Source organism: Schistosoma haematobium, chromosome 5, assembly GCF_000699445.3.
Source record: "Schistosoma haematobium chromosome 5, whole genome shotgun sequence".
NCBI classification, from domain to species: Eukaryota; Metazoa; Platyhelminthes; class Trematoda; order Strigeidida; family Schistosomatidae; genus Schistosoma; species Schistosoma haematobium.
In genome coordinates this window covers 7,162,352-7,178,831 of record NC_067200.1, presented here as the reverse complement: position 1 = coordinate 7,178,831, position 16,480 = coordinate 7,162,352, and the positions used below count along the sequence as shown (strand labels likewise).

Sequence of the window (16,480 nt, the reverse complement as noted above, 5' to 3'; positions counted from 1 at the left end):
AATGATACAAACAACTGAGACCCAACAATCTCCACGAGCCTCCTCTATATTAATAATATTGATTTTTATCCAAAGAATATGTAATTTTACAAAACTGTTGCTTTAATCACATAAATCACCTGGATTATTGACTTGACTGCTTCTTCTCTATTTAATCGTACAGCAGTATGAATAGCACTCTCTTGATTGGAACAAACTGATTCAATCCATAACTGTTGTTTTCCAACAGAGCTAATATCTTCAACGAAAATTCTCAATCCATTATTAGACTTTGAATAGTGATTGATATTTTGGTTGTGATTTAATAACTCTACACTTTCGTCAGATGCTGAGAAGGTTGACGATAAAGAAGAAGAATTCACTGGGATAACTTCAAAACCAACTTGTAATAATTTGTTAAGACATCGTATGTAATTATTTTGTACACATCTATAATCGAATCAATATGAACATGAAAAGTGTGACTCACTTGAAAATAAAAGAACTAAATAAATTAATAGATAAACTCGACTGTCCCATTAGTTTTACATACTATCTAGTCAGTCAGTTAGTTAGTTATAACGAATGTAGAGACTTGTAGATATGTTTGTTGGGCAAAAATATCGCACCACATCAACATGATGGCATGCAAATAACAAGACGAAAAGTAAGGGAACAGAAATAACGGGGTGACATTGATAATGAGAAAGATCAAACATTGGAAAGGATAAAATGTAGAAGGTATGAATGAAAGAATAATGGGACTCAAAATCTAGACTAAAGAGTGAATTTATTTGAGTTATTGTGACTGATCCCAAGTTTATTCAACGTCTTCAACCACTGATCAAGAGTAATAGAGCAAACTACAACCAAGTAGTCTGAATCTAACAACAAAGATGATTCACAGGATAATTAGTAACCAATGCGTTTAGAATGCTTTAAACTAATTACCCGAAAAAATTACAAGTGTGATAGAGGAAATATTGTTAACTCTTGATTTGTTAAGTGATAGATAATAGTTGAATAATAATCTCCACCTTAATGACTTCAAACCTTTTGCTACTTTTACATGGATTTTGAATTGACTGAACATTTTGAGATTATTACTATTAATGGATTTACTCAATATTATATTTTTGTTACAATATGGAATACTCAGCACAGAGTATTTCAATAATTTTCCTTTTCTTATTTCTTGATCGATCCTGTCCATAAATATTGAGTAATTCCCAGTTAGAGGTTAGCATTTCAGGAATCGAAATTTGAATAATGTTGATTCTTTTCAATGAATATTACCAACCAGCACGATGCCGATGGTTGTACTTTTTTGTAACTTGTACAACGAAAGGTCGTAAACTTTTTATAAATGCTCCTGAATAGGTCGTGCGATTAGTAAGCATAAAATATGTTAAAACAAACAAAAGCAGATAACATGTTGTAATATCTGATGGCAGGAACAAATAGCTCAGATATTCAAACAGGTCGCCTTACGATGGACAATATTTTTTAGCTTATGGTGAGGATTTTAGAGAGATTGTATTCTCTGTGCTGATTGAATATTTTCCTTTCTCATCAGTTAAAGAATAAACAACTACAAGGTCAGAGATCAGGACAGAACAATGAAAATGAGAATATGAACAACAGTCATACAAGTAAGAAAAATAACCCATAAAATTCTAGGTTATCAGAACAAGCTACTAATCGGCTGTGATAACAAAATTCTATTAGCTCACTTTCGTTCTCACAAATATATACTAATGATGTTGTCTAGAAAGACGATCAAAGGTTGATGATTATATCATTCAATTCAGAAAAAATACCATACTTCCAAAATGAATGTCGATAGTTTTTCTGTATGTAACTCATTTATCAAATACAGATTTATGTACTCAAGACTTTGAATTATTCTGCTTGTATGAGAGCTAGTACCAAAAAACTTGATCAACTAAACCTAAATGAAATAGATTTTAAACTTATGATAATTTAATACATTTAATTCAAGTGCATTTTATTAACCAACAAAATAACCAGCTTCATCGACTGTAGACGCGTCAACCTACAACTTAGTATCAATGTAACACTTCGAAAAAATATTTTCACAAATTTATTTATTTATTATTTGAATACATGGAAATTGGTACAAGGAGCCACCAAATACATATGCGCCACACAATAACAATGGGGCCAGTAGTAGTTACCACTGATTTGTGTGAAGGCTGGTATACTGTCCTGGCACCCAAACCAAAGGTGATATTCTTAAGGAGCCACTCCTCGAACCCTTGATCTAGAGGTTTAATCCACAAGGCAGTGGAGCAACGTAAGGAGGTGCAGTCCCACGGTAGCCAGTGACGAACAATAGGTTTATACTCAATTTGTGTCCTCAGGATCCTGGAGCCAATGTGCACCCTTGGTTTGGAATGGTGGTTTTCCAATCCTCCTAGGTGGCTCTTCTGTACCCACCAACCTGGTTAAAGCACCGGTCATTCGCTTTTCTCTCTCTCTCTCTCAGTTTCGCATACAACAACCCACCACGAGAAAGCAGCGAGTAGAACTTCTCAAAACAACTACCATGAGAATTTTCCGAAAAAACAACTCTTCAGTTCACTTACATAACCAACAAAGATTTAACTTGACTCCTTGCCCATTCCCATAGATCATTATTCATAGGTTGTAAATTATATGATTCAGAATTTTCATCAGAACTCCAGCTAGGAATTTCTTCCAATGACAATAATTCTAATATACTTTGAGGTTGGTCTATATGTTGCTGTCCTTCTTCCTTCTCTGTCTTCTCCATTTTCTTATTGTCTCGATTAGATCCTGTACTCCATAATAGACGTCTATTGAATTTTAAACTTCTCAAACGATTCGATATTAGACTAGTTAATGGTTGATGAATAGATTTAACACTATTAACAACGTAATTGGTAGATGAATTATGAGAGGAATTTGGCGAATTTATCGCTAAATGAAACTGTCTACTAGCAAACCTCCTTACTGTACAACGAATACGTAAACTTCCTGATGACGACGATGTTAATAATTGTTCAACTGACTCATCATCACCTTTGCCACAAGCTTCCACTAGGTCTAATGAGACAAAATATAACAGGATACATACAGAAGTAGTCAAAGTTATATATATAGACTTAGGTATTAGCAGTAGTAAGAAACGAACAAAATATAATTAACTCAATAAGATTGATTTCATATTGTAGTGTTAGTTTTTCTATGTCATACATGTATTTTTAGTACAGGGGGCTTTGTGGAAATGATTAGATTTTGTAGTTTGTGTCGTGAACGGATTAAAATTAGGAATGGAAACCAATAAATATGGACTCAGTGGTCTAAAGAACGAGTGCTCGTTATAAGACCTGGAGGTGATGAGTCGGATCACAGGTGGAGTCATCGATAAGCACTATTAAAGAGTTTCGCACTAAGACGGAATAGCTGTCTAGTACTTTATGATTTTCAATGTTATTTAAGGTCAGTTCGTGATGTACACTATAAAATACGTATTTTTTGTTACTAATAGGAATGATATATCTTATCATAAATTATGCCATCACTGATTTGCATTGCAACAATTCATGACTAACTTGTCAATACATGATGTAGAGAGGATATTGACCAATAACATAGTTCTGAGTGATTGTCTTACTCCTTGATATAATTAGACTCCTTCCGTAACAATTTTTCAATAGAATTCCAGGAATTCATCTTGCAGTTAGTGACCACCACTGACCAAATGATCATTATTTCAATAAGAAATTTATGTAAATCACTCATTTTGAAGTTAAATATCACCATCTCAGGTGTTGTTAGAGGTGTGTAGGAAGCTATCACTTTCTAGTTGCCTACAACGTAGAAAGATACTTTTTCTCAAAGCACCTGAAAAACAAATTAAGATGGAAGTAACTTCGATGATCTTATTGTAGATGCTGGAGATTTATGGGTTGAGATAAGATGTGTTATTTGTATACTCAACTTTTTCTAGACCATTCTTTCTGATAGAGCTTTCTGGCATAAGAAAACCAAAATTAACAAACGTCCCAGCAAATATACCTCGATTGTGTTCTCACAAAATCTAACCCTAACCACTTCATCAAAATAACAGCTACAGTTGAGTGTTACCACCGCGAATAGATATAAGCTGATGTCAGCAAGAAATAGTTGTATGTTGTGATATGCTCGGAGTTACAATGTTTCTTTATCTAAGGATTTATTTATTTATTTATTTATTTGAACACATGAATATTGGTACAAGAGAGCGCCAATATATATGCGCCACACAAAACAATGAAAATTCGAGAGGAATACAAAGAAAGAAAAAAAAGCTAAGGAGCGCAACAAAAAAAGAGAACAATGACGAAGAGATTGGAGTAAGGTAGTGTGGTAGTAACGAGGGAACGAAGAGGTACAATCAGAAGAAATCTTTCAGGTAAGGGAGACACAACCACTTTTTATGAAGAAAGTAAAAGAAGGTTACAGCAGGATCGCCACTGGCTTCTATTCTGAGCCATATCTGATAACGTCTCTAGCCACTGTGTTGCACCATCTCTCAGACCCCAACCGGGGAGTCGTGAAGGACCAACAGAAGCCAGTCCTTTGCAGCTTTCTTTCATACCACGACACCATGTCATGCACTGACCACCTCTCCGCTTCTTCCAACCAGTCTGAGTCGGCAAATAATGCACGACGTGGAATTCTCTGGGACGACATTCGTAGAACATGTCCAAGCCACCGAAGTCGGTGTTTCGAGATGGTGACACCAACTGAATTATCATCTCTGTGCCCGAACACACGATGCCGAACCTCTGCATTACTGACATGGTGTTGCCACTGAATGTCAGCAATCCTTCGGAGACAGCGATGATCGAACACAGAGAGTCGTCTAACGTCCTCAACTCGGAGAGGCCAGGTTTCACAAGCATAGAGCAAAACTGCTCTCACCGACGCGTTGTAGATCCGGCCTTTTACAGCCAGACTAACATCACGAAGGCGCCAAAGGTGGCCCAGATTGGCATAAGCCGCTCTGGCTTTCACTATTCGTGCATTGATCTCATCACTCACACCCCCACCAGCACTTATGCAGCTACCCAGATACACGAACTTCTCAACTACGTCTATCTGCTCACCATCCAGGGTGAGTACAGGATTGGAATCCTGCCAGTCTTGTAGAAGTACTTTGCACTTCGAAGGTGCAAAGCACATACCATACCTACGGACACTGATTGCCAACTGATTAAGTGCGGATTGCATGCCTTGGGCATTATCGCACAGTAAGATAATATCGTCCGCATACTCAAGGTCGAGAAGTCTTTCTCCAGGCAACAGATCCACACCACCATTACTTACATTCATCAGAGATGTTTCCAGAATGTCATCGATGGCAAAGTTGAAGAGGAATGGTGAGATTGGGCAACCCTGCCTAACCCCACTACTCGAATGGAACAATGGAGAGAGGTGGTTGTATGCCCTCACTCTGCCTGAGGTGTTTGTATATAGGGCTTTTAGGATGTTAATAAACTTCTCAGGCACACCCTTCTTCAATAGACAATCCCAGAGAACAGTCCTATCCAACGAATCGAAGGCAGCCCTGATGTCAAGAAACACTACGATCGTTGGCCTTTGAAAAGTATGGCGGTGTTCTAACATTTGGCGGAGGGTGAAGATATGATCAATACATCCTCGACCAGAACGAAACCCAGCCTGCTCCTCGCGAGTCAATCTTTCTCGGGTTTTGAACAACCTACGAAGAATGACGGAAGCCAATAGCTTGGACGCAATCGGAAGTAAACTTATCCCCCGATAGTTGTTACAGGAACGACGTGAACCCTTTTTAAAGATAGGGACAACTATCGACTCATTCCATGACGTTGGTACACTCTCTAGTTCCCAAACCTTTGTAAACAACGTCGTCAATTCCTTAGTCAAAAAGTCACCACCATCTTTAAAAAGAGCCGGAGGTAAGTCATCTGGGCCAGGTGATTTGTAACGCTTCAAGAGTTGGAGTTCCTTGCGGACTTCCTCCTCATTTGGTGGATCAGTCGTCACCGGCCATGGAGGGCGGGACAGTCTGACCGATGTTGCCGGAGCAGCAGGCCAGTTGAACTGCCCTTCGAAAAATTCTGCCCATCGTCCAAGACGTCGATGGATGTTAGTGATTGGCATCCCATCATCCTCGCAGATTGTTTCACTCACACCAGACTTCTTGCTGCCAGTGGCTCGGATGAGCTGGAAGAGCTTCCGGTAGTTACCAGATGCAGCTGCTGCTTCCAGCTCATTAGCACGCATCGACCACCAGGCTTCTCGGTCCTTACGCAAGCTTTGCCCAATTTCCTTACGTAACATCCTTCGTTTATGATCAAACTCACGGTCACCCGGAGTAGACCGACGGGCTTCAATGAGTTGTAAGGAACCAGAAGAAACCCAGTGCTTAAAAGCGGGACGTTTCGCAAACCCACAACTGACTGTTCCCGCCATTTTCATGGCGTCATGCAATTGCAACCAATGCTCATCTATACTTTTCGGTGGAGTGGTAGCTAGCCTAGAGGCTAGCTCGGTTCGATACTTACTTGCAACAGAAGTTGCAACCAACTTGCTAACATCAATCCTTTGCTGGCGGTCACTTCGTTGGCCACTGAAAAGTAAGGTAAGATTGGCGCAGAGCAGGGCATTATCAGAGTCTAGATAGGTACTCCAAAAGGAGCGACAGTCTTTTACACAACCACGCCAGCGGTAGCTGATCGCGATGTGATCAATCTGAGTCCAGGCTTGGGATGCAGAGGGAGGACGCCAGGTGGCACATCGGCGATGACTGTGCCGAAAGTTAGTGCTAGCCAGAAACAGGTTGTGGTCTGTGCACAGTTGCAGTAGACGGTTCCCGTTATCTGACCTGCGACTAACAAATCCCCATCGGCCACCTAAACTACTCCATCCTGTGCCTAGACGCATGACCTGAGCATTCAAGTCTCCGGCTAGTACTACAATATCTGTCGAACGCATTTTCTGGAGAAGAACAGATAACTGGTGGTAAAACTCATCCTTGATTGCATCCGGGCTGCAATCTGTCGGGGCATAGGCGGAGATGACGAAAAGACATCGTTTCTCACGCCGATTTATTCTCACTTTGATGGAACTTTCTAATCTAACAGCACATAACCGACTGTTAATGGGGATCCAATCGACTAGTGCTGCCTCAGCTCTAGCGCTTAGTGCGACACCAACGCCAGCAAGACCAGACGAAGATGCCACAGGGTCCCCGGATAAGCGCACGTAAAACAAGCTTTTCGAAGCGACAGATGGAGATCGAATTTGTAGTACTTCACCAGTACCTTTAGAACTGAATACAATTCACATCGGCCAAGTTGCTTGGATTACATTACTCAAGGCCAATTAATGGGTTGTGAATGAACTGTGAGAATAAAGTGTAATCAGCCTAACTGACACTTCTATTACCTTAATAATCATCTTGATACTTTCATCCTTTTACCAATATCGTGTGGCGAAATACATATATGCCAGTCTCTACGTTAATATTGTCCCTTATGTTGTATGGCCTAATGGGAGAGCTGTCATTATCGTCCTAAAAAATACATTTCAAAAAGAATTGATGTATTAGAATTTCTTTGAAATTCCCTGACTTAAAGCCTATCCTATTGACTGATAATTTGATTGGTTGTTGTCGATAATTGGAAATAATTATCACTCTGAAGTAACAAAACAGTCCACTACTAATTTTCAAAATGGTGGTTTGTGGAGATTGTAGTAATTTAAATATTTGAATTCATGGGTCGATTTAAGACATACCAACATCGAGAACCTGGAAGCACTGGACAGCCGTTCTGTCCTAGTGTGGGACTCCTCAGTAGTGCACATCCACAACCTCGAACGCGAAAATCCAACGCAGAACCTTCGTTCTCGTGTGCGAATACTTAACCTCTAGACCACTGAGCCGGCATCCAATGATGTTAATATCTAACTTCAATCGTGAATGCGCACTGCCAAGAAGTCTCACACTAGGACAAAACGGCCGTCCAGTGCTTCCAAGTTTTTAATAGTGGTCTAGCTTAGATAGACTTATGTATTCAACTATTAATATTACTAATTTTTCGGAATTGCAGTGTTAACAAATCACACAAAAAATATACTTTTGGGGAAAAACAACTACTATTACCGGACTGAGACTTACTAGTAATTAGTTTGTCTAAAATGATGCAAAAGAAAAAGACAATTTGGAATGTAGACTGTAAAAAAATAGAATAGTTAAAAAAGATGCAAAATAACCTATTTGTACATACCTTAATCTAAACTTAAGTAGAAGTACTTAAAAATATATACGAGTAAACACTAAAGTATTCATGAAGTAAATACAACTCAACAAATTAAATATAAATCAGAATGTAATGGATTAAATCATTTTTTTGCAGATTGGAGGTTTGTGTATATTGTAATTTTAGTAGTTGAACTCATATTTATTTTAATAGTTGAGATCATAAGTCAATTGAAGTTAGACCATCATGAAAAACCTGGAAGCACTGGACGGCTATTTTGTCCTACTGTGGGACTTATGAGCAGTGCGCATACACGACCCTGCTTCGCGAGATCCAAACCCAGAACCTACTAGTCTCGCGCGTGAGCGCTTAACCTCTAATACACTGAGCCAGCATTCAACGGTGTTAATGTCTAACTTCAACTAATCCACTAAATTGAGTCACATATCCACCATTATCTTCAGTGAGTTACTATATCACAACAGACCCGGTTGAACTCCACTGGTCAATGCTTCTCACTAGAACGCCAGTCACTAATGAGCATATGTTGATTAATCTCAGAAGGGGTTTTGTGGACATTATAGTAATTTTAATAGTTGAGATTATGAGTCAATCGAAGCTAGAAAATCATGAAAAACCGTTCTTGAAAGATAGACAGACCAGCCGGTCAATCAAACTATAAATAATTAAAGTTTGATTCGAACCTGAAACCTAACAGTTGGAAAGTACATTGAACAACGAATTACATCATGAGCTATAAAAAAACTAGTTGATCAAGGACACATTAAACAATTATTCATTAAAAAATGTACAATTTCGAAAACAAGTATTAGCATGTTCAGTGGAAATAATTCATGGCTTGATTAGTGAATATAGACAGTTATGCTTTACGCACTACATTTTTATTAAAATATTTTATATTGTAAACGATTTCATCGTTCTTCTGAACGACATCATCAGCACAAACTTCAGATAGATGTGAAGCGTTCGAATTTCTCCACATATGGTTCACAGCTTATCCTGTAGACCTCGATGTTGATTGGTTCTTGTTGACCTTAAATCTGTCATTGTTTACTTCTTTATTTTGGTCGTATCTCCAATTGGTTCGATTTTTGTTCCTATATTTGTGCATATTTTTGGCACCATTGTGCCGACTGTGAAAAACGCTACATCGGACAAAGCGGATGCCCTCTACATCTTCGCCTGCATGAATATCAATTAGCAGTCAAACGCCATGATATTTTCTCACTTATATCAATCCACGTGGACAACTGCGGACACTCATTTAACTGGAAAAATGTGGAAACCTTGGATAGAGTCAATTCCAAAAACACCGGAGAGTTTTTAGAAGCTTGGCAGTCAGGTCAATCAGCAATCAACAAGCACATTGAAATCGATCCAATTTATCAACCAATCAGGAAAATTATGCATGGTTATTTATTCCCTGAAGAAGTGGTTTACACTGAGTCGCGAAACGTCAGAAAATCTTATTTTTCTACTCATAGAGATCGTACATTATATTGTAATCATTTTTATCTTTATGACTACTGACCTATTCTTCTAACTTTGGATGTTATCGACACTCCGCTACGTGTTTTCGTAAACACAGCCTTATATACTACACCTGTGACCACTAAATCATGGGACCTCGAACGCAAAGTCAAACTGCTTTATTAAGAACCACATATAGACAACGACAATAAGAGTATACTGATACTAAGTACATAACAACTGGAAATGGAAATGGTAAAATGAATTGGGCCATTAAATCCGTTTACTGTATGTGGTCTATTCATTTTTGTCTATCTTCGATCACTGATCAAGTACAAATTCATTTGATAAAGCCCATCAGCTATCTGATATACATAGTTCTGCCAAATTATTTTGATTGAATACTTTATGAAGACAAATTACTTAAATTCGAACATTTTAGTTAATCAAACCATTGAAATCATATACTCCAATATGAAAAAAACATACAGTTTATAACAAGTAATCATAATGAATCTCACTAACGTAAGAATGTTTGAAACAATAGTGATATAGATTTTTGATTATTTGGATTAGACGTAAAACGGAATGCAAATTGTACGATATCTTCACAGACGAACTCTGCGTCATTTTGCTGACAAATACCAGTACATACAAGAGGATTTAAACCATTTTCCAAGAGTAATTTGAAAGCATTAAAGTCACCCAATCGAATAGCATGATGTAGAATTGGCTAAATTTAGAGACAAAAATAACATGAGGTAGACCAATTGGAAAATCATCAAAAGTATTACGAAAGTTTTAAATCTAAAAATAAACGTGTCGTTTCAATCGAAGTCATTAAGGAATATCCAAAATCATTTGACAATGTCACTTCATTTCTAATAAACATTACACAACAATTAAAAAAGTAAAATGAACTGTCACTTGGATTGATTGTTAGGAAATGAAAGCGGTGAAATTTGCAAAAACTGAAGTCATAAATGAAGGAAGTAATATTATTGGGTGTCTATAACCTAGATAAAGTGACAGTAGTGTAAAGTCCTGAAAAATACTCATACAGCCCGTGAGTTCAGTCAGTCAGTCAGTCAGTCAGCTACAACGTAGGACCAGGCACATATGTGCATCGGTCCAGGTTGCCATACCGCATCAGCACAACAAGATGAACACCGGATTCATAGCAGTGGTTAGGTCAAAGGTAGTAATATGTAAGAGAAAGATTGCATATAGAGATATAGTACAAGAAGAAAGAAGTTGTCAACGCGTTCGACTACTTCACTCCCTATCCTTAGTTCAGGTGTTAACGCAGACCAGTCCTGAAGCAACAACTTGCATTTAAAGGGAGAGAAGCGCATTCCAAACATCCTGGCATTGTTGCTCAGTGCTACCAAAAGACTCTGCATTTTGTCAGCGTCTTCACCAAACAGGACTATGTCATCTGCGTATTCTAAGTCGATAAGTGGACCTCATGGAAGGAGATCAATACCCGAGAACTCAGTCGACGAGAAAGTTATTTCCATCAGTATGTCTATGATGAAGTTAAACAAAAATGGGGAAAGTGGACAGCCTTGACGGACACCACTTGAGGTTACAAAAGTAGATGACAGTTCGCCATAAGCTCTGACTCGACTAACAGTGTTCTAGTAAAGAGCCTTCACAAGGTTTATGTACTTCTGGGGTACGCCTTTCAATGACAGACACTGCCACAGAATCTCGCGGTCTACCGAGTCAAATGCTGCTTTTAAGTCGAGAAAGACCACCATTGTCGGACGCCGATAAGTATGCCTGTGTTCTAGAATCTGACGAATGGTGAATATGTGGTCGATGCAGCCACGACCAGGTCTAAAGCCAGCTTGGTTCTCTCGTGTCCGCAGTTCACGAGTCTTAGTTAGGCGTCTGATAATTATCGAGGCTAGTATTTTAGATATTATATTAGTTAAACTAATCCCTCTGTGGTTGTCACAGGATGATTTTGACCCTTTCTTATATATTGGGACGATAAGTGATTGTGACCAGTTAGATGGAATAACGTCTAACTCCCAGATTTTAGCTAAAATATTAGTCAACCTAATCGCTAAAATTGGACCACCATCCTTAAAGACCTCTGGCGTCAATCCATCTGGACCAGCTGCCCTTCCTCGTTTCAGATTAACTATAGCCTTTTGAACTTCAGCAAGAGTTGGGTGACCTACTTCAATGTTCCATTCACACTGTCTGGGAATGGAGGGTAGTTGTAGAGTAGCTGAAGGCCAGCTGAACTGTTCTCTGAAATGTTCCGCCCATCGTTCTAAACGCCTGGACTGGGAGCAGATGAGTGTATCGTCTTTTTCCGATATAATCTCACTTACACTTGACTTATTAATTCCAGTTTCTTTTATTAGTCTGTAAAGCTGTCTTGTGTTCCCTATAGTTGCCGCCTTTTCCATCTCTTTTGCTTTCGTTGCCCACCACTGCTCACGGTCGTTTCTTAGACTTTTTCTTAACCTAGATCTGATTTGTTGTCGCTCTTCATCATGTTCGGAACCTGATGGGACGAGTTTGCGAGAATCCATCAGTGTGATAGACTTTGAAGAAATCCACTGGTTCTTTGAAACTCTGTGGTTTAAGTCGCTAATAGATGTCACTGCTGCTTCCACAGCTGCCTGTATTTCATTCCAAGCAACATCTGGGTCACCCTCGTCTTCAGAACTACCTAATCGTGACCTCAGTTGTTCCTGAAACCTACTTTTGGTTTCCTCGCTACTCAGTTCGGTTCTAATGGGTCTTTTTACTGTGGCTTTTTCGCGTCCAGTGAGGCGCAAGCAGATGCGTCCCCGTATTAGGGCGTGGTCCGAGTCCAAGTAGGTACTCCAGAATGAGCGACAATCTTGTACCGACCCTCTCCAACGATGACTGACGGCAATATGGTCTATTTGAGTCCATCGTTGGCTTGGTGCAGGCGGTCGCCACGTTAGACGATGTCTCTTCTTATGCTTAAAATTTGTGTTTGCTAAAAATAAGCGATTGTCTGAGCACAGTTGCAGCAGACGGTCACCATTATCTGTTCGCTGTGCCGGAATGCTAAAATATCCACCTAAATGCCTTTCTGTTTGGTTTAAGCTACCTATCTGAGCATTAAAGTCACCCCCTACGAGTATTATGTCTGAGCGTTTAGCTTTCTGAAGAAGTTCAGAAAGGTTTCTGTAAAATTCATCTTTCACTTCATCTGAGCTGCAGTCAGTGGGAGCGTAGGCAGAAACGACGAAAAGGCAACGACGTGTGTCCCTATCCTTCCGAGTTCTTACGGAGCCGTTTAGCCGAACAGCACATAGGCGACTGTTGACGGGGATCCACTCTAGCAGTGCTTGTTCCGCCCTCATGCTTAGTGCTATGCCTACACCTGCCAGTCCACGAGAACTGGCCATTGGGTCACCAGATACACGGAGGGTGTATCTCGTTGGCTCTCCGTTTTGCCGAGGTGAGGTCAAGTGAATGACCACACTGGAATCCTGTATGCGTGTTTCGGAGACACAGCATACATCAATGGAAAGAGACTCTAGGGTTTTAGCCAAGGAAGCCTGCTGACCGATTTGACATAGAGTGCGTACGTTGAAAGCTCCAATGTGTAGTTTGGAGCGAGGTTTCAGTAGACCTGGGACAGAGTTTTGAGCACTAGAATCGTTGGCTATGGTGACACTTGAGGAGGAAGCCGAAGGAGGAAGTTTAGGGTTGAAAGTCGATGTAGGAGGAATAATAGGAATTGAAGAGGAAGGTTGACTATGAATACAATGATCTTGGGTGCTGTTAGAGGTATGAGGGCGGTTATCACTTCCCGGTTGCCCACACCGTGGAAGGGTTCTTCTGGAGGTACCTGAAAAGGAAATTGGATTAGAGGCGGTCTCAGTGACCTGAGAGCGTGACCGCAGTGCCCAAGGGACAACTGCTTGAGGCCGGTCGCGCACGGCCTTTTTGTGGAAGGTTTTTGACGTGTTAGCTCCGTTCTTCAAAGGGCCTTACCGCCGGAGACGGAAATCCGTGAGGTAAGGTGAGGTGCGCATTTTTAGGGTCGGCCTTTTCTAACTCCACCCCTCCTTGTGGGAAGGCAGCATCGCTGTTATGCTGGTTGTCCGAGGGAAACACCTTACTGCTGTCACACCTCTGTACAGTCAGCAGTACGACTTCGCCTTCGGACCTTGGGTTTGTTGCTTTTAGTCTTACCGCTCTTCAACCGACCTGTCTGACATGGTAGGACCTTGAGGAACGGTTGTTCCAGCCAGTATAGCTCGGTTGCTTGATCACGATAGGCAAGCCCGACCACCACGTCAAGGTAGCAACAACGGTCGGGGGCCCGTGAGTTGCTATCGAACGACCACTATGTTTCCAGTAGAATGATTTCAGAGACAATACACTTGCTCAGCATTTCACTAAGCATGAAGCAAGCATGAGAGTAAATCATGATCTTCGACTTTTCCATCAGTGGTCAGCTTTTACTTATATCTTTAAAGGGCTTTAAAATGCATCTTAAGGTGATTATGAACAAACAACTCGCATCCTCATTTCTTTCAATTGTTTCAACCTAACAATGGTGATAGTTAAGGTTGTTTCACGAATGCTACGGAATGGGCTTTGTGGCCACGTATAATACGAACAGAAAAAGTGTCATGTTTTGCCTTCGTTCCATGCGAAGAAAGCTGCATGGGGTTAGTATCTATTGGTCCATTGCGGCTACCTGGATGGGACCCTAGAGATCATCAAACTAGGTGGAGTGGGACGATATTAGGTACTGATCCAAATAGAAATTGGTGGAAATACCGGAATCACCTTTTCAATCATCATCCATAGAAGTGGCAACAAAATATGTCCTTCTTGTTTTGTTTATCATAGAATATGTGTGATGCTTTAACTCGACTCATAATTTTCATATTGCTCAGTATCTGAGTATGAGAAGTACAATTTTAACAACCTGACTGATGTAAATTTTTGTCCTTTGCTTATTTATTTTAAAAATGCACCTTCCCTCCGACCTTTCTTAACAGTATTACCATTTTAATTTATGTGGTAATTTTTTGTGCCTTATTATACCAACTATTGAGTAATATAAATGAAATAAGTAAGCGATGATAATAACGATACAAGAATACCCTATTGCACCGACTAAATACTTCGTGTACAGGTCCTAAACCAAGTCTGAGAATAAGAGACACCTATGTGTTCACTGTCAATGGAGACAATATACACCGAGAATATCTGGATATTGACGTTAAAAAGGAAAAATGTATACTATTTTCGAAAATAAGGATATTCAGTTATTGAAATCGGTCAAAAGAATCACACAATTTTTATAATCTTGATTAGTTTTTCATCGCTGAATTCGCACGGTTTAGTGGACAACGCATCGGAATCAGTTAACATTTAAGTCAACTGGTTAATAAAACTGATATAACGAACAAGAATTCAGTCTAACGACCAAGTATTAATTTCGCCAACAGGCTGCACCGCATTTCGGTATGAATGCATAAGCCAGTCGTGCAGTATGAATATTCCACTAACCGATCGACATTCTGTTTATTCTAACAAAGCAAAAAGTTATGAATGTTCATTACACACTGAAAACTCATTCAAAGTCTATGTTTATACAATTACTGAGATTGTAAGATTTTATACTGGCTCTAAACTATTTTTAAACGTTCCGTGAAATATAAAGTCACTGGTAATATGCAATAATATGCATTACTTTTGGGAAAACCCTAAAACTTCTGCAAAATCGGGAGATTAGATAGTTTTCCCACTGGTATAAATACTTATTTAGGTAACTTACCAGCCGAAACCCATCTGCTTCAAAAGGTTCATAAAAGTCTACTAAAACACAGTGTAAACAGCAAAACATTATTGCGACATACATTGTGAATGCTTCGAAAGACACTGCAAGCAACTATATTGTTTATTAACGATTAAACTGTACAACTGCTGATAAATTCCAGAATTCGATAATGAACCACTCAACACTTTTATCAGTATTTCGGAGTCGTTTTCTTTCACAATATCAGCATGCATCATAAGATATTGACATTCTTCAAGAGTGGCCTTGAACTCCGATATGTAACACTCGATTTTGTATTGCCGCAAGAAATTTCCAATTCAAATGAAAAATAGTAAAGAGCAGAACAAAAGTACTTTCCGTTAAGCATGCTTCAGTGTCTTTTGGGCTCGTCCTGGAATCAAATTTTGAAAGATACTCTGCAGAATTTTGAGTAATGTCAAGATTATTTCATGTCAATAGAAAATTGTCTTTTCAGTCTTCCATCAAAAGGATGATGTGCCGGTAAATCTGTGGTGATACTTGAAGATTGGTTTTCACTTGAGATCTAACTTGTATTCGAAAGTGTTCCTTAATAGGCGTCCCATTCATTGACCACGCAATGAGAAAACAGAGTCTTACTTTGAGTTGATCTGATTGCGATTTTTGAAACGACTTCAGAAGTATTTGGAATTATTTAGTTCAGAAGGATAAGACATGTCAATAATCGAGGTACAGAATTTCAATATGAGATCATCGTTTGTTCTACAACAAGATAATGAGTAAAGAATTTGGCGTTCCAAGTGCTTACAGTAGGAGAGTTTTGAAAGACCCTTCACCATTGTGCTTGGTAGAGAATGTTGGCAAGCACGCATTGGCATGTGAGTAAAATGTGTAAAAATGATGTCCCATGTCCTAAGTCGATACGTGTCACTCTGGTAAGAAATGTGCAAGCGCG

General features: G+C 39.5%; 1 protein-coding gene across 1 annotated transcript in view; it reads right to left on the bottom strand.

The window, feature by feature from the left end:
* Positions 1-15,779, bottom strand: part of MS3_00011118 (uncharacterized protein) — a gene marked incomplete at both ends in the record, with an annotated part of 121,065 nt that extends 105,286 nt beyond the window's left edge. The window contains 5 exons of the mRNA XM_051219526.1: positions 120-429; positions 2,589-3,069; positions 10,272-10,479; positions 15,544-15,581; positions 15,626-15,779. Of these exons, the coding sequence (XP_051064800.1) occupies positions 120-429; positions 2,589-3,069; positions 10,272-10,479; positions 15,544-15,581; positions 15,626-15,779 (1,191 nt within the window). The remainder of the gene's footprint in view (positions 1-119; positions 430-2,588; positions 3,070-10,271; positions 10,480-15,543; positions 15,582-15,625) is intronic.
* Between the last annotated feature and the right edge of the window lie 701 nt (positions 15,780-16,480).